This window comes from Rhineura floridana, chromosome 3, assembly GCF_030035675.1.
Source record: "Rhineura floridana isolate rRhiFlo1 chromosome 3, rRhiFlo1.hap2, whole genome shotgun sequence".
In the NCBI taxonomy this organism is placed as follows: Eukaryota; Metazoa; Chordata; class Lepidosauria; order Squamata; family Rhineuridae; genus Rhineura; species Rhineura floridana.
The window spans coordinates 8,949,460-8,971,963 of NC_084482.1; the positions used below are offsets into that span (position 1 = coordinate 8,949,460).

The window sequence follows — 22,504 nt, forward strand, 5'->3', positions numbered from 1 at the left end:
ACACAACCCCTCCACCCCAGTAGGTGTTACATTTTAGTATATTAAAAAAACAGCAACTGTGCCATCCACCACTGCCCACCCATTTCCTGTTCTCCCCCACCTCTCTTGCCCTCTAACCATTGCTCACTGCTCTCCTTCCCAGAGCTCGGGATGGCTCTGATCTCCTTAGGGAGTTGACATAAATTTGGAGTCTTTCCCTGTAGGAAGGCTGAAACCTATTCAGCCATGAAATTAGCAAAACAGCAGGAAACAGACAAGAGCAAAGGCCCATCCTCCTCCATTGCCCCCCGCCCCCCACGAGAAACTGGCTTCAAAAATAAAAAAGAAACCGGGAACAGAAATTAAATGAGATGTTTAACTTGTATGCTAGAAGGAACAACCAAGAGGCCCTTCCTGCAATATCACAGCCTTTGTGTACAGGAAGACAGACTCACAGCACGACTGCTACAGGGAATTCTGCCTGACCTGAATAGCACTGCATCCCGCTGCTTGGACTGGTGGGGCAGGCAGGGGACCAGCCCAAGGAGCAAGCTGCAAGGATGGCACAGACTATGGCCAGATACAAGAGCTTCATAAAGCACATGAGTGCATGGCTTTGGAACCCATTTTCAAAACACTTACTGAAATAAGAAAAGCATCCTCTGAGCTTGTGCAGAATGCTCCCTCTTCACCACTGAGTAGCCACACTGAGGACCCATACATCTAGGGCTATCAGAGCACCTGCAGGCTAGATGCAACCACATCCAGGCAAGCCTGGGCCTGGTCAAACCAGCCTGCACAGAAAAGCCATGATTTGCAGGATAATCACTTTTAAGCTGCAAGAAGCCAGAACCTGGAGTTTACTGCCAATGTCCATCCAGGTTCCATCTTGGCTCTGTCTTGGCCCCCCAGATTCCTCTAGGCTCCACCAATTCACACAGCGGGATCCACCCCTGGCTTGACCCTCCTTCTGCTCCTGCTTAGGGGGCGGGTTGTTTTAAGATTGGAAGGTAACTAACACCCTTCCAAGTTAGTCCTGGTTCGATGCACACAGCAGACACAAATGCATCTCCTTTCCAGGTTGCCATGAGGATGAACCTTAGTTGGTTGCATTCCCTGCGCTTTCTGATGATGACTTGAACAAGACATAGCAAAAGACTGAAGCTGAGCACCCAGATTCTTTGGCTCTTTCCACAGGCTCACAGTGGCTGTCCACTGCAGTTTGCTCCCTTGATTCACCAGAGTGATGCCAGGCTAAAGTAACCCTGACACCTAAATCAATGCTGCCTGTTCTCCCTGCTCCACAACTTCAGCCCTCATCAGCCCGACTGTCTCTCAAGACAGAAATCCTTCTGTCCCTTGGCTGTGCCAGTGTGTGTTGTTGCACATGTGCTCGCATGCATGCACACACCCCTTCAAGGAACAGAGAGAAGCCAGGAATCCTGACACCCAGCCTCAGCTCATTCCCACCTCAAAACCAAAGTCTCCCCTCCCCACAGCCCATCATATACAGAAGATCATCGCCCCATGCCCTTCAGTTCATCACTTCAGTGTCCCTTATCGTCAACATGTTTAACAAGGTAGACCAGCCTTTCCCAACCAGTGTGCCTCCAGATGTTGTTGGACCACAATTCCCATCTTTCCTGACCATTGGCAATGCTGGCTGAGGCTGATGGGAGTTGTGGTCCAACAACATCTGGAAGCACACTGGTTGGGAAAGGCTGAGGTAGATTATACACAGCTTTAAAAATTAAAACTTCTTCATTGTAAAAAAGAAAGGGGATTCTGCAGCTTGCACAAGCCATGCAAGTGCAGACTCATATACTGCAAAGATCCACCCCATTTACCACCCTGATTGGGAATATGATGGGGTGACAAAAAGGTCTTAACTGATGCAAGTTCAGCCAACTTGTGCATGAAGCCTGTAAAACTGGCAAGTTGCTCTTGGGAGTGGGATACCAGGCACATTAGAGCTGGGCTTCTGGCCTGCCAAAATGTCACGCAGTGCTGTGCTTAACCATCGCTGATAAAGAGGGCAGACCTTGCAGCATCATCCAAACAACTAAGCATGCCTTAGAAGCGCCGATGAAACACTGTGCACCATCCCCAGCAGCCCTTACAGCCGCACAACCTTCCAAATCACCCCTTGCCTCTCACTAAACTGCTGAGGTCACAGCCATTGAGTGCTCTGGCTCACCTTTGCCAGCACTGGGCCCCTGGGTGCAAAACCTTCCCCTTCCTTTCCACTGATATTGTCATCTTCCCACACGCTGGCGTAGCATGTTTGGATACTTCTCTGAAAGAGCAGAATGTGGTGTTTCACAAAGGAGACATGAATCTGCCTGTGGTGTGTTGCATGTGCATTTGGGCTTAAATGTGCATCATGCTACGTATTGCAGCACAGACACCCCAGAAGCAGAATAATTCAGGTGTGATGTCTTTATGCAATATATCGTATGTCCTTATGCACAACTGTGCAAAACTTGTGCATACAGTCACAACATCATTTTCAAAAACCTGTTGTCTGTTGGAAATGCATAATCCTCAATATCAAACATGTGTTTCTTCGCACAGAAAACCACGGATGTTTGTTTACAGGATTCTTGGCGCAACCACTTCTCCACTTCCCCCAGCCTCCACTTCCCCCAGCCTTGACAAGTGTCAACAGGCCTCTGTGAAGCCCACATTTCTCTGGTTGGTCCCAGAATTCATAAGCCTGGCTCACTCTCATAAGCTTTAAGAATAATGTCAATGTCATCCCCCCGCCCCCGCAGTGCAATTCACTAAGTTTATCCCCCGCTCCCTGAGCAGGCCTCCGGTCCCAGCCTCCTTGTTCTCAGCATTCTTTTTGCACTGTCCCAATCCAGTGGGCCCTGCTGCCCGTCCAGGGCTGGGCACGAGGGGACAGAGTTCAGTCATCAAAACCGATGGCTAAAGCCATCAAGCTTATATTGCAGTAGAGTTAGAAGTGAAAGAGGAGTTAGAGAGAGAGAGAGAGAGAGAGACAGAGAGAGAGACAGAGAGAGAGACATGCTGAGGACTCCTGGGGCAGTAGGGTCAAGTGGCTAGAGCAGAAGGGCCAGCAGTGACTTCTGGATTGAATTACAAAGATTTGGAGGACAAATCTGTCTGAGAATGACAGACAAAGGCAGAAGGAAGTGGCACAAGATGCAGGAAGAGGAGGAGGAGGTTTGTATTTTTAGCGTTCATGAAATATTCACTGGCTGGTGTGTGTTGCCAAGCTGAGGCGAAGGCGACCCTGTGTAAGCTATTTATAACTAGCTCCTGTTCCCTGCCCGTGGCGCGGTTCTGCGTGGAAGTATGGAAAACTTATCCATAGCCACTCAAGATGACCTCCCTCCTGCTTCCATTGCTTGAATTTTAACCCTAAGCACAGGAGAGGCCAGTTCTACACTACCCCTTCGCATCGCTGTGACCTTTCCCCAGTGGTTGCCTCTAAGACCTTGCCTCCTTTGCTCTCCATGCACCTTCTGGTTGGCCAAAAGAACAGCAGTGGGATCACGGACAGGACGAGGGTGGAGATGATTAACAGGGAGCAGGAGGTTATCACGGAAGGGGGAGAAGGGGGCTCAAAGTCAGGGAAGAGAAAGCAGTGCGTAGGAGACAATCCCACTTTATACACTGGAGGTGGGGGACAGATTGCAGAAGCTGTCTGGGAGAAACACTGGGAATGAAAACCGGACGGATCAGTGAGTTTCCCCCTAGGCCTGGTGTCCTGGCTTCTCGCTCCGACTGACTTGCCGAATGGATCTGCTAAGCCTGGCACTTTCTCACGCCAAGAGAAAAACAAGAACTTCATCCAGACTGTCCACCTCAAATGGCACAGCAAAGCAGCAGGAGGCCTCCCTCCACCTTCCATCTGTGGCACAACATCCACGCACTTGCTCTCCCTGAACTATGGAACCACTCGTCCGACTGAGCACCCCACTCTCCCTCTCCGTCTCTTTCACTCTTGCTAAGCAGAAAACTCACTAAGTGCAGAGAAGCCATTGCCTTACAGAGTTACAGGGAGCTTGTGCTCTCCCCACCCACCACCCACCAGTGAAGCTGGGAGCACTTTGGGCTGTTGATCCTGAGCAGTTTGCCCCTGACCCCAAGCTCCCTGAAACTTGTGGAATTCCTACTGGTAGCTGGAATAAAACCACAACAGATATAGCTTGCATTTGGATCCCTATCTGGGACAGTCCCTTTCCCCCAAGTTAATAAAGACCAGGGCTCTGTACAGGCCACAATTCTGCAACCACACAACAGAACTATGGAACCTGGTGCTGAATACAGAATTCTGTAGTGAGAAATTTGCAGCTTTCATTTTTTAAAAAAGGCAAGCAACTTTCTAGTCCTTAAGGCTCCAAAGCCAGGTCTGACAGTGTTGCTAGGTGGAATCTTAGAAGGCATAGCCTTAGGGATATGCAGGGGAGGAAGGAGAACTGAGCAGGATCTCTACTGGTCAAGAAAAGGGGCTTCATTGCTCCGTAATGTCATGCAAATATATTCAAAAATGTCCTTTTCGTCGCAATTTATACAGGTTGCAGAACTGTGCTTCTTTTGGGACAGAATTTTTATCCCCCACCTCCACAAAGCATAAAGTACAAAAAACTCTGGTTACGACTAACAGAGTAAGCCAAGGGCTGTAACCCCAAATGTCCATGCCTGGGAATCCAAAAACTTTTATCAGTCCTGGCACCGTTCAAGGTGTAGTGCCACAGGAGAGAATCCCGGAGGGAGGGGGGGGGAGGTGTACAGGAAGCATGGGAGAGGGATTTTTAAAAGATCAGTGAAGTCAAAGTTGCAAAGAATCTGAAGGCTCTCATATTGAAGCCTCCTGGCTGATGGTTTGGGGGTCAGACTCTTCCGCAGGTCAGTACCCTTTAACATCAAGGGTAATTTCACACATGAGGCTTCAAGATCTGAACAACTTCCGCCCAGTCTCAAATGTGCCATTCTTAGGCAAGGCAGTTGAGTGGGTGGTGGCTAAACAGTTGCAAGCACACTTGGAAGAAACGGATTATCTAGATCCATTTCAGTCGGGCTTCAGACCGGGACATGGGACAGAAACAGCCTTGGTCACCTTGGTAGATGATATGAGAAGGGCGTGGGATAGAGGCGAATGCACCTTCCTTGTCCTTCTCGATCTCTCAGCGGCTTTCGATACCGTTGACCACGGTATCCTCTTGGACCGCCTGCAGAGGTTAGGTATTGGGGGCACTGTATTGCAGTGGTTCCGTTCCTTCCTCTCTGGGAGGTACCAAAGAGTAGCACTGGAGGAGGAGGTTTCAGATCCCTGGCCCCTCATTTGTGGGGTACCACAGGGATCTATCCTTTCTCCAGTGCTTTTTAACATTTATATAAAGCCGCTGGGAGCAATCATCAGGAGATTTGGGCTGCAGTGTCATCAGTATGCGGATGACACGCAGCTCTATCTCTCATTTAAATCTTCACCAAGGTTGGCTGTGGAAACCCTGTCCAGATGTCTGGAGTCGGTGAGTGGCTGGATGGCAAGGAATAGGCTGAAGCTGAATCCTGACAAAACCGAGGTGCTGTTTGTGGGAGACAAGGGAAGGCTGGGAGATATAGACCTGGTGCTCAACGGGGTACGACTGCCCCTGAAAGACCAGGTTCGTAGCCTGGGGGTCATTCTTGACTCCCAGCTGTCCATGGAGGCTCAAGTTTCGGCTGTGAGCCGGGAAGCTCTGTATCAACTCCATCTGAAACGGAGGCTACGCCCCTACCTTCCCAATCATCTACTCCCACCGGTGGTACATGCCCTGATCACCACTCGCCTAGACTACTGTAATGCGCTCTATGTGGGGTTACCCTTGAAAACGGTCCGGAAGTTACAGCTGGTACAAAATGCAGTGGCGCGTCTGATTACAGGCGGCCGCCGTAGAGATCACATCACTCCTGTGTTGAAGGAGTTGCATTGGTTACCGGTTGTGTACCGAGCCCAATTCAAGGTGTTGGTTTTAACCTTTAAAACCCTATACAGTTGTGGCCCAGCTTACCTGAAGGAGCGCCTCCAGCATCGACAGGGATGCTGCTCAACAAGATCAGCCTCAGAAGACCTTCTCTGGATCCCACCGGTCAAAACAGCTAGACTGGTGAGGACTCGAGAGAGGGCCTTCTCAATTGTGGCCCCCACCCTGTGGAATTCTCTCCCAACTGATCTACGCCATGCCCCGTCTATAATGAGCTTCTGCCGGACCCTGAAGACCTGGTTTTTTAGGCAGGCTTTTGGAACGGGCTAGTTTTACTGTTGTTTTAAATTTTTAACTGTTTTATATACTGTTTTAACGTGTACGTCGCCCAGAGTGGCTGGTCTACCAGCCAGATGGGTGACTAACAAATCGCATAATAAATAAATAAAAATAAATAAATGTCTCAGCCAGGCTTCTGGTGCAAGTTCAAAACCTGAATTGGCCACAATGCTCACTATTGCATAATGAGGACCTCTCCTACACATTGGCCATGCATGTAAAGTGCCCCTGTTTCCTCCTGGGCATGCTATCGACAGATCCACCACCACCACCACTGCCCCAAGTAAAGGGCAAATGGCAGCAATCCAAAGGCTGTAAAAGCCATATATCAAAACTTTGCCACCCTGGAAAGCAACAGTGAGCATGAATCCTATCACAAGCATGATTTGATCTAATAAACACCAGCTAATGCACTGGCCCCATCCAGCCTGAAGCAGAAGCAGCTTATTCAAGACAGCAGAACTGTTTGGACATGACTTCCTCTCACAGTCTGTGTGTGTGGTGGATTAAGGCCACACAATTAATTGAGCACAGGATCCCATTTGAAGTTTAATGCTGAACTCACTCTCACATCCACACTAGGTTAAGTCCTCTAATCCTAACGGCAACATTATACAGTAGACCAAGAAGGAGGCATGAGACAAGGGTGGACAACAGAAAGGGTGCACATCTATTTTTATTTGTACTTATTTCATTTATATCCTGTCTTTCCTCCGCAACAGGACTCAAGGCTGCATACACAGAGTACCCAGGCAGTCTTCCCATTCAGGACACTGACCAGACCAGGAACTGCTTAGTTTCATCACATACCTTCAGATGATGTCATGGGACATACAATGGATGGTTTGGGACTGAGCTGTCAAGTGCTTACCCACTGGAAGTCACTTCCCAGATGGTCTCCAGCCTCAGAGCCCTTAGCAGAAACCTTTGCTCTTTGAAGCTTGTATTTGCAACCATAAGCACTAGAAACTTTTTTTTTTAAAAAAAGCTGGGACTCTTAATCCATAGAACTTTGAGGGTTAAAAGCCCTGGCTGAAATCTGGGTCTGCCTGTATCAGAACCACCAAATCCTAAACACTCCTGGCTACCATGCTAGAGCCAAACCCATAAGAGAAGTCATGAAAGGGCAGGGGGAAGGAGGGGGTATCAAAGCTAGGGAGACCAATCTGGGATCACCTTGCTGTACATGGGAGTGCATTTCCCTTTGTACTGCAGTGAGGTTGAGCAAGAACGGCCCCTTTCTCCTGCCTTTGTCCGAGTCCCATGAACGCTAACAGGTTTTGGCAGCAGATCTCCACGGACACTGTCATTTCGCCTGCTGCAAGGGAGCGCCTTGCCTCCTTGGCTTCACCGATGACACAAAAAGGTCCCTTTTGTGGGCTGGGCCTGTCACGGAAGAAATATGGGGGTGGGGCAGGGAGGCAAGATCCTGGGCAGGCAGACAGAAGGAAAGGAGGAAACAGCCACAGTCACATGCATGTGTAGTGATGGAATATTTGAAAGGGTTCCTTCCAGCTCCACCTCTTGCTGCGCTAGCTTCATGTGCCTCAAACCTTTTCAGTGGTTAAAGGTCATGGGTTGTATTCAACGTTGTGCTAAGTAAGTAGTTCATCAGCGCAAAGACATCTGCTTGCGCAACAGAACTTTCTCTCCCTTTCCTCCCCCCCAGCACCCCCTTAAATCTGTTCTAGGGGTTCTCGCTGGTGGAGCAGATTTGGGAGAGCATGAAGCACGCACGGGGGAAGAGGGGGGGAAGTCCCATTGTGCTAGTGGTTATCCTTACGTTGATGGAATGCATTAGCAGGATACCACCCCTCTTAGAAGTGGGGCAAGAGCAACTCCCATTTTGTTCTTTTGTTTAAGCTCCAGAGGGAAGATAGAGCTGGGATCCTCCAGATGGATAGGCTTCTTTACCTTTTACCTGTGATGCTCTGACTGACTTCCTTCTGTCGCTAGACTGTGACGCCTTTAGGGAAGCTTACCTGCCCCTCCTCCTTCTGCCCTTTCCCATTTCTCCTTTGTCCTCTGGCTGACCAGGACACAGGAGACATCCCTTTGTCTCTGCTCTCTCTCCAAGCATGGGGCTAACTCCTACACCTGGGCGTTATGCCTCCAACTTAGCTAGTTAGTTAGAAAAGGTATGCCTTTCTGTCTATTATGTATTTCTCTAAATAAAGTAGCTTTTCTTATTTTACTAAGTCTCCAGTCTCAGTGATGCTGATGCAGGATAAAAGCCTGCTTTCTTAGGCAAACGCACGCACACGCTGGCACACTCGCATTTCAACATCTGCTGTTACTCTCTGCTGCTGTGGTGCTGCTTTTAAACGAAATCAAGCAACACAACTACACACAGCGTAACAACCCCCCACCCTACCCCAAATATGTGTGAGGCCACTAACACAGAGGCAGCTGCTCTTGCCACGTCAATTAGTAGTCAAATGTGCCAAAAATAAATAAAAAAATTAAAAAGGAAGGGCTGCTAATATTTGTGCACAGCCCCGTCCCCCCAAGCCTGAATTCTTCTGCCAAGTCAACTGCATTCTGCAAAGAAGCCCATTTTGAAATGATTTAATTTCTTCTAATTTAGTCTCCACTCTTCTCTCTCTCCCCCAGCCCTCACCCCCGATCTGCCAACACTTTATGTAGAAACAGGTGGGAGGTGGGGGTATGGTTGAAGGCAGTCGACAGTTCCCACGGAATGGGAAGGCAAGGGGCCGATTCTGTATTCAAGACACATGCGATTGGCTCTACCCACATGACCTTTCATAAAATGTCACAACTGCACCACCAGATGACCCTCCAGAAAAAATCACCTCCCAGGGTGCCAACATTAACATTTAAAAGGCACCTTGTACTTGCAGACAAGAGCTTAAAGGGTGGATTTTTTTTTACCATCCTCTCTTTCCCCTCACGTACAAGAGGGAAGGCTCCATGGTGGAGATAGAGAGGGGCTGGCCATGAACAAGGAGAAGAGTCCAAGCCTCAGGAGGCCCCTCCAAGGCTCATCTACTTTCCCCAGCTTTAGCCAACGTTATCTGTGCACACTTGCAATTTCTTCTTTGCAGCCATGACATTGGCTCCTCTTTAAAATGAAGCTGAGATGTGCCAGATTCTGGACTAGCCATTCAGGGCAGGATTGGGAAGGGGGGGGACTCTGACAATCATGGTTTTTTTTAACCTGATTTCTTTTATGGATTTATATCCCTAAATATAAAATATTTCCAAAGCACCTTCGCATTCTCACAGGAACAGATCAATGCATATAGAAAATCTCAGATCTGCTGGTTATGCTCCAGTATGACAGAGAGAGAGAGGGAGGAACTATGCCTGTCCAATTCTGCCCCTCACTTGCTGACAGCATCATTAGGGAACGTGCTCTGCTCGACCCTCCATCCTGGCTTAACCTACCCAGTATAATCCCTTATTTTCTGAGAGAAATACTAGAACAACCAGGCACCATCTAATGGGAACTATACCAAAGAACTATGCGAAGAGCAACACCCCTGATTCAGATCTGACCTCAGCCACAAGCCTATTTGGCAACCTCAGGGTTCCCACTAGGAGACTATTCAAAAAACCATTATTCTATAGAATCAGAGGAAGGCACTTCATGTGTCCACAGTAGATCAATTAATCTGAAATTAAACACGCTGGCCACACAATTCTTGCTTTGACCCACCCCTTTCCCTGGGCTGAGGTCAAAGCCCCCAAAACCCTGGCTTGCCCAAGCTGATTCCCTCCTGAAAGCCAAGAGTCCTCACCAATGCGGCTGTCCATGACGTACATCTCAATGATGGCGCTCTTCCGACACAAGTCCTCAGCCATGGAGGCACTGCTGACCTCAAGGTGCTTCACCTAGCAAAGGAAGAGGATATCATTCCCCACTGCCAGTCTGGCTTACCCCCAAAGCCCTGGAGCCCACCAGCTCTATTGATGTCAGCTCTGCCAATGTCTCTCAGATGTGACAGGCCAGCCTCATTCAGACTCCTGATCCCCATCTTCAGCAAGCCAGAGGGCTCTTGGCTCACTCCTCCATTTACAGGGAAGGGAGAGCTTCCTTTAGCACCGGCTTTGCTCTCTGGGCTTGTTTCACAAGCCTGGACTCTGGAAATATCTCCAAAGGTTCAGAACTTGCTGCTATACAGAGGTTCCCCTGGGGACTGAAACCCCAGCTTTCTTGGGGCATGTGGGGTGGGGGCTGAATATGGTTGCCCCCCCAGGACTCTCTTTCTGGCCCTTGGGACTCTTGCTAGGCTAGGTTCTTCTCTTGTCTTCTCCCCCCCCCCCAGCCACATCTCTGCTCTGCTCCACACCCTCTTCAAATGCTTCTGTCTGTCTGGAAATGTGTCCTTGGGCTGTGGTAATGCTTTCTGCTTGCCTGAATAGAGAGGGGTGGATGTGGGTGTAGAAACCTCTCAGACTATGCGTGGCTGGAATGTATCTTTTGGAATGTACAAAGTTAAGAGTTGCACCCATTGATCCAGCCACTTTTCCCCTCAAATACCACTCAAGACTGGCATCTGACCCCCTCAAAAGGTTTCCTGTAAGGTTCCCCACCCCAGGCACAGGCAACACTCCCAAGTATCAGAGGAAACAATCTCTGCCAATATCCTCTATACCCCCTCTTGTGGGAGTGTGTACCCAGGCCACTGCGTCAGACATCCAGCCATAAGGTGCCAAACAATAGCTTAGCCTGCCATTCCACAAACCAGCTTGCAGTTTCAGTACCTTCTCCTCCAGCAGCCACTTCTCCTGCTGAACTTCTGCCAGACGCTGGAATAGCTCAGAGATCTCTTCGTCAGAGAGGTCAGCTGGCCGTGGGGGTTGCGACTGTGACTGTGGGCTGCCTGTGGTCGACTGCAAACAGAGAAGGTGGTGGCCACCACTTCAGTCTTGACCTACCTACCTCCCCATAGCAACTGGAGAGGACTCCAAATTCCCCCAAGCAGTTTAAAATATTTATCTCCTGTTTTAAAAGATGCTTAAAGGTGGCTCACTTTGTAACTTTAACACAATTGTGTACATCAGAACTGCATATAAAAATTAAAGAACAATAGCTACAATGATATAGGCCCTAAATTACCGATTTAGCTCCTAGTGATCCACAGTATCTCCATCTGCCTATAGCATGGGATTGGGAACCCCATGTCTATCACCTGGGTCAATTTTCCAATGAGGGACTGATTAGCTATTTGTTCTTCTCTGATAGAAGCTCATTTTCTCCAATCTTCAGATGAGACTTTGGTGGATAGTTGGGGTGGGGGGGTGGGAAGAGGGAAGATTCTCTCTTGGATGTATTCCAAGATGATATCGAAGGGGAAATGCAAAACCTAGGTTGTGGTTAACTTTTTAATAGAAATGTTAATCAAAGGCAGGACAAAAAATCACAGTCCCCCCCCCCGTCTCTCTCTTACACACAGACAGATTTTTTAAAAAAACAAAAGGACTCTCCTTGGCTTGTGCACCTAGTACATATAGGCCCAGTTGATCATTTATGAACAATAATGCATAGAATCAATGAGCTGGCCAGAAATATAGGTGATCCTAAGAAATTCTTGTGTGGTCCACAAGACCAGGCAGATAGGGAAAAGAAATCTCTCGCACACCCTCTCTAAATGACACTACAGGAAAACTGCCAGCAAATGGAAGTCTTGCGCTGACTAAACATTTGAGGAGAGATGCTTCTTCTTCAAGAGAAATGCCAAGCACCAGCCCCATTTAAAGCAAGGCCACTCACCCTGCAGGAAGTGAAGTTTCACCCACGTGATGAAGTCAGAACTCACCCCTTCAACAGCTCCAGCACCCTCGGCACCTACAGTCAAACCTCTTGCCTCACCTTGTTACTGCCGGCTACAGATCCCTCTTTCATTATTTCACGATAGCTAAAGGACGAGATGCTGCTGCTGTCTCCTGTCTGTGCCCTGCTCGGTGAGCTGATGTCTGCCAGGACTAGATCCTCAATCCCTGGAAGGCAGAGAGCAACGTTAGAAGGATGCTGGTTCTGGGGACTAAGGTTGTTAGGAAGCCACACCCACTCCCTGGCCCTGTTCGGCAACCCTGAGATGTGTGGCCACTAGCTGGGGCAGCTTACTGGCACAGGATAAACACTCTCTACATGTTCAGAGGCAATACCTTCAACAGCCAGACTGTGTATGTATATGTGTATGTGTCTGTTCATCCGTCCGTCCATCCATCCATCCCCCCAGATAGTAACAAATGTACACAGTAGATCACAGGCTGGTATTTGTTCTCAAACAGGGTTGGCACAAACAAATTCCAATTAAACACTAATTATGGCTCTTCTCTTCCCCCCTCCCTCCCCTCAATCTTTGAAAATACCTGGCTGCAATGAAATAGCTGGGTGATTATGATAGCTCTTTGGGAGATATGACTTCCAGGAAGATTCTATTTCCCAGCATATTCTGAGGAGTATTTTGAAAAAGAAGATGGTTGCATAGGCTGGGAGAAATTGTCCACCTACAGCAGGATTTACCTGAGCATTTGCATGCAAGTTCCAAGGCTGAATCTTGTCCTAAATTGATCCCTGTTCTCACATCTCCCCTAGCCAACTAACTCCTTTCCTTTGGAGCTACATTCTCCCTGCAAATGCAGGAGTCCCAAGTGGCCTAGAGGAACTAGACAATAATGATCTTGTTTACATAATCAGAAATACACAAGGTTCTTAGCAGAGGCAAACACTTCCAATCCATTAACCACAGAGAAGGCAGCAGGGGCAGGCTGTTGGATTCCATGCTCGCCTGGTCTCTCCCCTTCCCCCTCGCACATATTCTGGTATTCATGGCTAACGCTTATTGTAACATGGTGAACATGAATCCTGGTTAGCATCAGCCATGGTAAAGATTGGTGTCAACCTAACTCTTAACCATGGAAAAGGCTAGCAGGAGAATTTAAGGAAACCCACCCCAAAAGCCCACTTTCCAGCCACGACTATTGGAACAGCAGCAATTATGTCTGCAAAACCAAGTTGTTTGCCGTGTGGGAGATTCCTGGCGCTCGGTCTGAAGTCATTTGCTTGTGTTGAATTTTCAGCTTTAAGCTTCTGTGTTATGTCTGCTCTTATGCTGCAATGTACCAGCCAGTCTCAGCTGAAATCTCTCCTGCCAAGTGACTCTGTGTGTGTGTATGTCTGTACATATGTCTGTATGTATAATGTATGTACGTATATAAAAAAGATAAATAGTGCAAGATATTATTAGTTCTATCCATCCATCCACCCACCCACCCACCCTTTCTCCTAAGGCAGGGATGGGAAACATGTGGCCCTCCAGATGTTGCTGAACTACAGCACCCATCATCCCCGACTTACTGGTCATGCTGGCTGCGACTGATGGGAGCTGGAGTCCATCAACATCTAGAGAGCACCAGGTTCTCCATCCCAAGGGAGTTGTCCCAAGTGCTGAAATCCACTATGAAGCCCAAGCACTGAGAGCTAATACACCTTAGCCAAGGATCAGCCAACTAGTCCACTAGTGTGGTCTACTTGTTTCTTTTTTAAACCTGAAGCCCTGTAGTTTATCAAAGTATTTAAAATTTTACAAAGGAAGCATGCTTACTCAGGGTCTCTAACCCAGTTAAAGCATAACTAACCTATATTAAGTTATCCCAAACCTACACTCCTGTTGAACAGTGTTAGTACCACCTTGCTGGATCAGAAGATCCACCTAGTCCAGCATACTCTCAGAATCTCAGCAAAAATTGCACAAAAATTGCACAGGTCGGAATTTAGTTCACCCCAATCTAGGAAACTAAGAGTTGTTCTTAAGATTTCTTATGCTCACTGGATGACTTTGGGCCAGTCATGATCTCCCAGTCTCACCTACCTCACAGGATTGTGATGAAGATGTAAAATAAGGGGGACTTTGCACTCTACCCTGAATTCATTACAGAAAGGGCAGGATACAAATCTGATTTAGAACACATACAGTCTACCAGAGAGAGAGAAACTCTAAAGATGAGGGACACTTTTTACTCAGCAGATTGCCAAATGCAGCTTCCAGTACAGCCCATCTGGTGCATTCACCAGACCCCCTAAACAACTGAGCTTGCTTCCTTTGTTTTGTTTTTTAAAGGGCGGTTTTAGCAATGCTGAGTGCAATGAAACCTCTAAAAGGGAAGTAGTACCCAAAGTGAAAGGGGTTCCAAATAATCTGTTCAATGGGGCTCCACAGGCAAATAATAGTTTTTCCTCTGTCCCCAGGTCCCTATCCCAATTCGTCTAACCTTACTTAACTAGTATCACAAGAGAGTCTTGTCTACCATTACTGCATTATTTGACAGTGAAGACAGATTTATCCTAATGTGAGATGGCAGCATTGGCAAATCATCCAATATCATTTTTACGGACGTTAAAAAAAAGTGAGTGCTGCTCAGTGAAATAACTGCAAGACTGCTATGAATTAATGAATACAATGGAAATGTGTGGTGTTGTTTAAAAATCAAAATTGTTAAAAAGAATCTGGCAACTGTCACTCATCCACATTAGATGACTGTTTTAAAAAAAGTTTTAGTTTTGCCAATATAACAGAGAAGATCATCAGCTGACATTAATAGAAATATTCTATTAATCTTGACTTCAACACATAATATAGGCAGTCCATATGTTCAAGTAGGTACTCAAATGAGATTGAAGGTTTTAAACTATACACTGAAATACAGAAAGGGCAGTGAGATCTTCAAACCACTGAGAAATAGATGGTGGGTGTTTATCCTTCCAGTTTTGCATGAGGGGGTGATTTTTGAAGAGTGTTTCGAAACTATAGTCCAAGGAGCAGCTCCCACAGTATTAAACAGAGATGGAGGGTGAGATGTTCAAAGCATGTAACTTTGCTTCCATGTCAACTTCAGTGGGATCTAGTTGATTAAAATGTTGGTTTTGACATTTAAATCCTCAAAAGGTCTAGGACAACCGTAATATCTTGAGGATTGCTGTTTGACTGTAGAACTGCCTCTAGAGGTGGTGGGCATTTAAGCAGGGGCTGGGTGGCCACCTGTCAGGGATGCTGTACTAGCGTCCTGCATCACATAACCTGCACTGAGCAGAGAGTTGGACTAGATGACCTCCAAGGCCTTTTCCAGCTCTACGATTCTTGCATCAGAACTTGTCTGGGCCCTTGAGTCGCCATCAGAGGCTCTACTTTGCCATCTGAAGTGTGGTGGGTGGCTACATGGGAACAGGGCCTTCTGAACATGTGCACAGAGATTATGAGGTCCACAGCACTCATTTGACTTTAAATGACAAGTAAAAACACTGCTTTCATGGAGGGCATTTGGGGTTATAACGCGGTACAATGTTGTTGGATTTTATTTTTATGTTATTGCTGCTTCTGTGTTGCAACTTTTTATACATCTTAACTTAGTGCTTTGAGTTGTCATGATTACTTTTGCTATGGATCAGCTTGTGGACCCTCATGGATTGAAAAGGCAGAAGATCAGTGTGTGTATATGTATGTACACCCCCTCTGTGACAGCTAATACAGATAACATTCTCTGAAACCAACCCGATACCTATTGTAGAAAAACAGATGTGGAACTGCAGAGCAGCTGACACAGGTTCTCAACTCTCCCTTACATAGCGGCTAACTGCACTGCTTTGGCCTCACTCTCACCTCTGGCCATGAGTTTGCTAGTTAGCTTAAGGGTGAGCCATATCTCTTGCAGCTTCAGCCCCTGTAGAAGCCATCAAAAACACAGGGGCTCAGAAGCGGTAAGCACTGCCAAGATAAAGTAAGTGAAGCACTTTGAACACTCTAAGACAGTAGAGAAAAGCTAAGTGTTGCTTTTATTACCAAGCTACCTATCATGAGGATGGGTGGGCTCTGTGTGTGTGCGTTTACATACATACATGCACACAGCCCACCTATCCTCATGATGGGCATTTTGGTATGGGGGTGGGTTACAATACATCACTGTACTCCACACACTCACACACAGACAATACTCTCCAAGTGCTGCACTTGACTCGCCTCCTTATCAGAAGAAACCTAAAGTTGGATTCTTCAGCCCAGTACTGTCTACTCTCGATAGGCAGAGGTTGATCACTTGCTACCTGACTGATCCTCTTTAACTGGAGTTGCCAGGAACTGAACCTGGGGGTCTCCTCCATGCAAGATATGTGCTCTACAACTGAGCCATTGTCACTTCCCTAACAGGAGTAAAATGGCAACTGTTCGCTTTTATGGGAGAGAGTAAAAGAATGCATTCAAGGATACCACCAACAGGGGGTGCAGGCTAAATGGGCAGTAGTCAACTCACTGGTCCCATCAGCGCAAGGACTTTGCCCCTCGCAAGCCCTGTGCCCCCCCAATCTGCTCTGAAGGGTTGGGGAAACCCTTAGAACAGATTCAGGGCATACAAAGGGGGAGGGGAGGAAAGTTCTGTCACACAAGAAGAAATCCCAGTGCTGATGGAGCACCTTAAAACTCAATGTGCCCCCTGCCCCTTGTGAACTCAATGAGAACCAAGCCTGTTTCAGCTTACATAACCCCAGCCCCTGCATCTATATAGCTCCACCCTGGATTCTGTTTCTTGGGTCACACTGAAGTGTGACAACTTTCAAAATAAAAATGCTCAAAAATTATGGCTGGTTACAAAAACAACGGAGTAAGGAAAGAGAGGCAGAGGGCAGCCTCTGATCCTGGCAGCAACATGGTAAGCTGATAGCCACCATTATCTGCCATGCTTCAGTCAAAGAAAGGAGGCCTTTTTAAAAAAATCACAGACAGATAGACACACAGCTTCTATGCATCTCCTGCTCTTGTGTGGGGTCAAGGTGGCCTCCTAGGCAGATTATCAATTGGGTCCATCCGCACTTTGCTACAGAAACTCTGCGGCACCTTGTGTTCCCAGACTGTTCCCTGAGCCCAGAAATGGCATTTCTAGCCATTTGTGCTGCCCGCCCGTTGAGCACGGCACCGAGAGCTTTGCGGAGGGAGAGTGCTGGGTGCGTAGGAAGTGAGAAATCCTACAAGCAAGTGCTGCAGCTGCCTAGCCCAGCTGGTTAATTTTTAATCTGGCTGTGAAAACAAGAGACCCCTTCAGTGCTGGGAGCTGCCAAAGACAGGCACCTACCGGACCCAGCACGTGCCAAATCTCCTTTCAGATCCACCTGTTAACTCAAGCGCCAACCTCCTCTGGACCAATGATGATGCCTTTCAATCCTGTCCTGTGACTCTCTTCCTCTTTAAGCCCAGCTTTTCTTTTCTTTTTTCCTTTATTTTTTCAAAGGAGCAAGCCGAGTTGGAGGTCACTCGGCCTTTGTTGAGAGGAGGGGAGAGGAGGAGAGGGGGAGAGAGAGAGAGAGAGAGAGGAAAAAAGAGGGGATTCAGCAGATTATGTCTTTTCAGCAAAACTCCATGCTGGGAGAAAGCTGTGGAGGGAGAAGGACTCTTTTGTGCAGACTGCCCTGGAAACACATACACACACACACACACAAAAGGATGAATTCAGAAGGCGATGGAAGTCCCTTTACACTCCAGGGCACATTAGATCAAAGGAGCAAGATAAAAGGCATCTCTGCCAAGCAATTTGCCAGGGGGCAAATGACAGTGCCTCCTGGGTCCCAGGGAAAGAACAACACACATTTCAAGGCCTGCTTTGAAGAGAGGTGTGTGTGTGTGGACAAAGACAGTGTCCTCTGCAGGTTGCTGCTCCAGCAGCAAAATCTGACACTCCCTTTTCCCAGCCATACCTGGGAGCGGAGAAGCAGCGAAAACCAGGATGCAAAATTAAAAATATTTTTTTAAGCATGGATGAACTACCTCTTTAAATACTTTCCCACTGCTCTGTTGCCTTCAAAACTAGCGGACAGTAAAAGGATTGCCCCTACAGCCCTTTCAACGCACGTCTGTGGATGGAGGAAAGATCTCTGCAGTGCCTGTAAATTACGGCTGGGAACAAGAGTATGATCTTGTGTCTATGGCCCAGGAAACACAAAAGACTGCCGTAGAAATGGGGAAATTCAGTGCTCCTGGGAGATGAATGGATCACAGGAGGTGATTGGCTAGGTTGAAAATCAGGTATCACGATTTTGTCCTCTAGCAAAGTGAGAGAGTTTAGCAGATTAGGACATGCAGAGGGGAGGTTGAGAGATCTGGTTTCTAAAGCATGGCTTTAGGAGTTGATGGGACACTTCCTACATGCTCGGAAAACACTTCATATAGACTGTTGTACTAATTTGATTACTGCCATCGGAGATAGGCCAGTATTACTTCTTACATTACCGACGGGTAGAGGCGGAATGTATAAAAGAAACAGGGACCCCTGAGGCCAGGGCTAGCAGACCCTAGACTCTAGTTAATGCCAAGGGCTGCTTTCAGGCACGATTGCACACTTACAAGGAACTCACTTCTGCACTGGAAGGTGGTAGTTGTTCTGTGGCCCTAAAAGCTCTGTCAAACAGGGCTATTCATTTGGTCTTTGAAATAAGGCCCTTCACATAAGCTGAGGGCTCAACCCACACGGAAAGGCTTCCATTGCAGTTTAAAAAAATCTGATCTATTTCACCTGCAGCAATGAACACCCAGAGGGAAATTCTCACTCTTCCCCCAGAAAAGGGAACATTTTCAGACAGTTCTCTTCTCACTGTGTCCTGACAACATTCTCCAGCTTTCCTGTTGCTACTCTTAAGAAGCAGCTTTTCGATTTCTTCTCCCTTCCTCTTTCCTTTGCAGTCCTCACAGATGTCACCTGTTCCCTTCACGGAGACCAGCTTGCCTCCGACTGTGACCTCAGACAGCCCAACTCTGCCCCAAACCACCCCTCCTACACACACACTTACAGACTGTCATGGTGCAGCATAGCCAGACACAAATCTCACAGCCAGATACATTCCCAGTATCCTCCCTCTCAGAGGGAGGACTCGACCAGATGGCTCATTTAAGAGATCAGCTGGTTTAATGCTTATGCACCTGCAGGACACCTCCACCTGGCACAGCTCCCTCTCCCCTCTCTGGACCACGCAGCTGATGTGGCCAGGTGTCGGACTGACCACTACGCAAGCTGGGCAGCTGACTCCCTACTGCAGCAGTGTCCGGGGTTGGGAAGAAGGGCCTGTTTTTTCCCTTAGGAATACTACTCATGCTGGCAACAGTGCTGAGCCAGGAGCTTTGAAAGCTGCTGCCTGAGCAAGTTCTTAATAAATTTCTAGAAATACATTTGCTCAAATGCTTCATTTATTCCAAGCATAGGATTCAAGTGTACGTTATCTGGCACTGAGGGTGTGCGAGTGGTGTCTCGAACAGGCCTGGCAAGAATCCAGTCTCTCATCTTGGAATCACCAATCACAGCCCCTCTCCCTTAGTGGGGGCTATAAGCCACACCAGCCCACATCTTGAGTGAGCCCTCAAGAGCCAAATCTAGAACATTCACCAGAAATCTAAAGGCTGAAGACCCACATGATGTCTCTACTAAAAACTGTGACATTTTTAAATGACTACTATTTACCATTTTTAAACCTCACCAAAAAAGAAAAGAAAAAAGAAAAGAAAGAGCCATCACTGGCTCCCCTTCCCAGGGTGTATTTTCAGTGTGCGCGTGAGATTAAAGGCACAGGGATATTATGTGCAGCAAAATTAATCCTCAGGGCTGAACACATATGCTGTGATTCCACAGGGACTGGGGTGCTGGTGGTGCCATGAAGCATAATTTGGTATAAGGTGCAGCATTTAGCTCTCTGTGAGAATATCAGTTTTTTTAACTTTTCTTTTTTAACATAAGCAGGTTTCTGGTCCTTTCAGCTACAAATGCAGACTCCTAAAAGGGTGAGCAATAGCTGGGTCAAGCTGAAAAGCAGAGAGAGGTGGCTGAATAATATTTCTATTGGTCAGCAGACAGGGCTTCGTGGCTCTACATGCAATTCTTGACTTCCTCTCTATGTGTACTAAAACTGGAATTATTTGAAACAGCAGCTGCTGCAAAATCAATTATGCAGATCAATTTGGAGTGCATGATTTATACAGACTGAAGAATTCAGTTTTTTCTTAGAGTAGATGTTAGGTTTCCCAGGAGCAAGTTTTTTCTTTTTCTTTTTTGTCCACACAGCCCTGATTATCATCTTAGTAGTTCTATGCGAAGGGGTCCCTGGAGAAGGACTGCTGAAGAGGAAAAGCAATTTGAAGTCACTAACTCCTTCCCTGATCCATATAAGCTCACCCTCAAGGCGGCTTCTCACATGGCTGTGTACTTGGGGACAAGCCGCCAGTTTCCACGTGTGCTGTCAATTGACAAGAACACATGCCTGCAAATCAGGGGTGGGAAACTAAAGGCCTGGGAGCTGAATACAGCCCTCCAGACTTCTTCATCTGGCCCTTGGAACTCTCCCCAAGCTACACTTCTCACTTTGCCTTGTTTTGCACCCTGTGTGCTTTTGCCTGGCTGGATCGTGTCCTTTGACTCCAATAATGACTCCTCCTTGTCTAGATGGAGGATGGAGAGGGGTGAATGAGCATGTGTAGAAAACAGCCTGCTCTACAAAGGTAAAATATACATTTGTTGCCCTTCCCACTTTTGCCTCTGGTCCTGCCCACCACTGGAATGCGGCCTGACTTTTCTGGCTGAAAAAGTTTCCTGCCCCTGCTGTAAATATAGTTGCTTTAAAACACAGGTGGTGCTGCAATTATTCCTTTCCTACCCAGCTATTTTTAAAATGCACGTGCCCTTCACTACTGATCCACCACATGCATATTTTATACTTCGGCATCTGTATCCCAGGTAAAGGAACCCAAAATGGATATAATCCACCCACCCCCTGCTCCTTCCATGCCATGCCATCTTCCTGATCTCAATGCCCAATGGAGGGGAGGGGGCCATAACTCGGGGGCAGAGCGTCTGCCTTGCCTGCAGCAGGTCCCAGGTTCAATCCCTGGCAGCATCTCCAGGTAGGGCTGGGAGAGACTCCCTGCTTGAAACCCAGGAGAGCCACTGCCAGTCAGTATGGACAGTACTGAGCTAGATGGACCAGTGGTCTGACTTGGTATAAGGCAGCTTCCTATGATCCCTGGAGTCGCCTCTCACCTGTCCGGCTCTTGCTATTTGTCAAGATTTCTTGGAGCCGCTCCTGGAGCTTGTCCGCTCGCTTCCGTTCTAGGTGGAGCTGCCGCTTGAGGTCCTTCAGCTGTTGGGGAGGGGGAAGAAGGTGCAGGAGAAATCAGAGAAGGAAGCAGGCGTCACCAAGGCTTAGTCCCACAACCTGTTCACAATGCCAGAACTCAGCCCTGAACAGGCAAATGTAACAATGTAAAAAAAAAAAAAAGCCTACTGTTAAGCACGTGCAGAATACCTCTCTCTCACCAGCGTGGGGCCCCAACCATCCGCCCCATAAGAAAAAAAGTCAAAGCGTTTCACACAAACCTCACTTTCTAGCTCCAATTTGAAAGTTGACATTTGAGTGCCAGGACCATGACATAAATAATGGGAGGTGGGAAAATAACATTCTCTCCTCACCCCCCCCATCTCTATGGCTGCACCATTGGAAGAAGGGCCAATCTAGCTTCAATGGGAACCCTCTGACCAAATACACCTCTGCAATTAAAGGGCAGAAGGTTCAACTTCCAGGCATCTTTGAACCCTTCCAACGGAGGCATTAGTTGGAGACCACAGGGACCCTCTGATCAGAATCTGGCAAAGTCTTGGGACAGCTCAGCATCTGAGCAGTGAAACTAATTTCTCAGTGCAAGGGGAAAGAAGCATCACAGCACATGAAAGCTGTCCATAAAAAGGGGATTGTGGCTGCAATCCCAGCTTCGGGGAAAACCGCGACTCTTGCAATCTGCCCTCTGCAATCCAGTCTCTTTTCGTCTGGTTGCTTAGATAACCATCTGAAACGAGGAGACAAGCAAGGCAGGCAGACAAGAGGATATGGACGAGACAGCTCAGCATGAGGCAAGGGGGCTGTCACAGCAGCAGCAGCAGCAGCAGCAACTCAAGAGTTTCAGGCACTTCAGCCCCCAGGTTCAGCAGAGGGACCATCAGGGGAACACAGCTGCGTGCCTTCAGAATTCATAGCAGCCCCTTCTCCTGTTTTCAAGGACCTCAACCATGGTCCCCCACTGGGAACTGCAAAGAGCACATTCCAATGCACAATTGCTGGGGTGCAACAGAAACGCTTGCTGCTCCTGACATTCTGTTTTAGCAGAAGTGGGGAATGGAGCTCTTTGCCTTCAAGGCCACCAGCAACCCCCAACTGCATATGTCCTTGGCAAAAGATTGCCCTGGTCCTCATATTTAAAAAAGCC

At 47.7% G+C, this 22,504-nt stretch overlaps 1 protein-coding gene across 4 annotated transcripts in view; it reads right to left on the reverse strand.

Moving 5' to 3' along the window:
* GRIPAP1 (GRIP1 associated protein 1) overlaps positions 1–22,504 on the reverse strand; it is a 57,886-nt gene that overhangs the window by 5,900 nt on the left and 29,482 nt on the right. For all 4 annotated transcript variants that reach the window (XM_061614268.1, XM_061614266.1, XM_061614267.1 and 1 more), the window contains 4 exons: positions 21,285–21,384; positions 12,091–12,218; positions 10,983–11,111; positions 10,016–10,109 (listed from right to left, as the gene is read on the reverse strand). In XM_061614268.1, the coding sequence (XP_061470252.1) occupies positions 10,016–10,109; positions 10,983–11,111; positions 12,091–12,218; positions 21,285–21,384 (451 nt within the window). The remainder of the gene's footprint in view (positions 1–10,015; positions 10,110–10,982; positions 11,112–12,090; positions 12,219–21,284; positions 21,385–22,504) is intronic.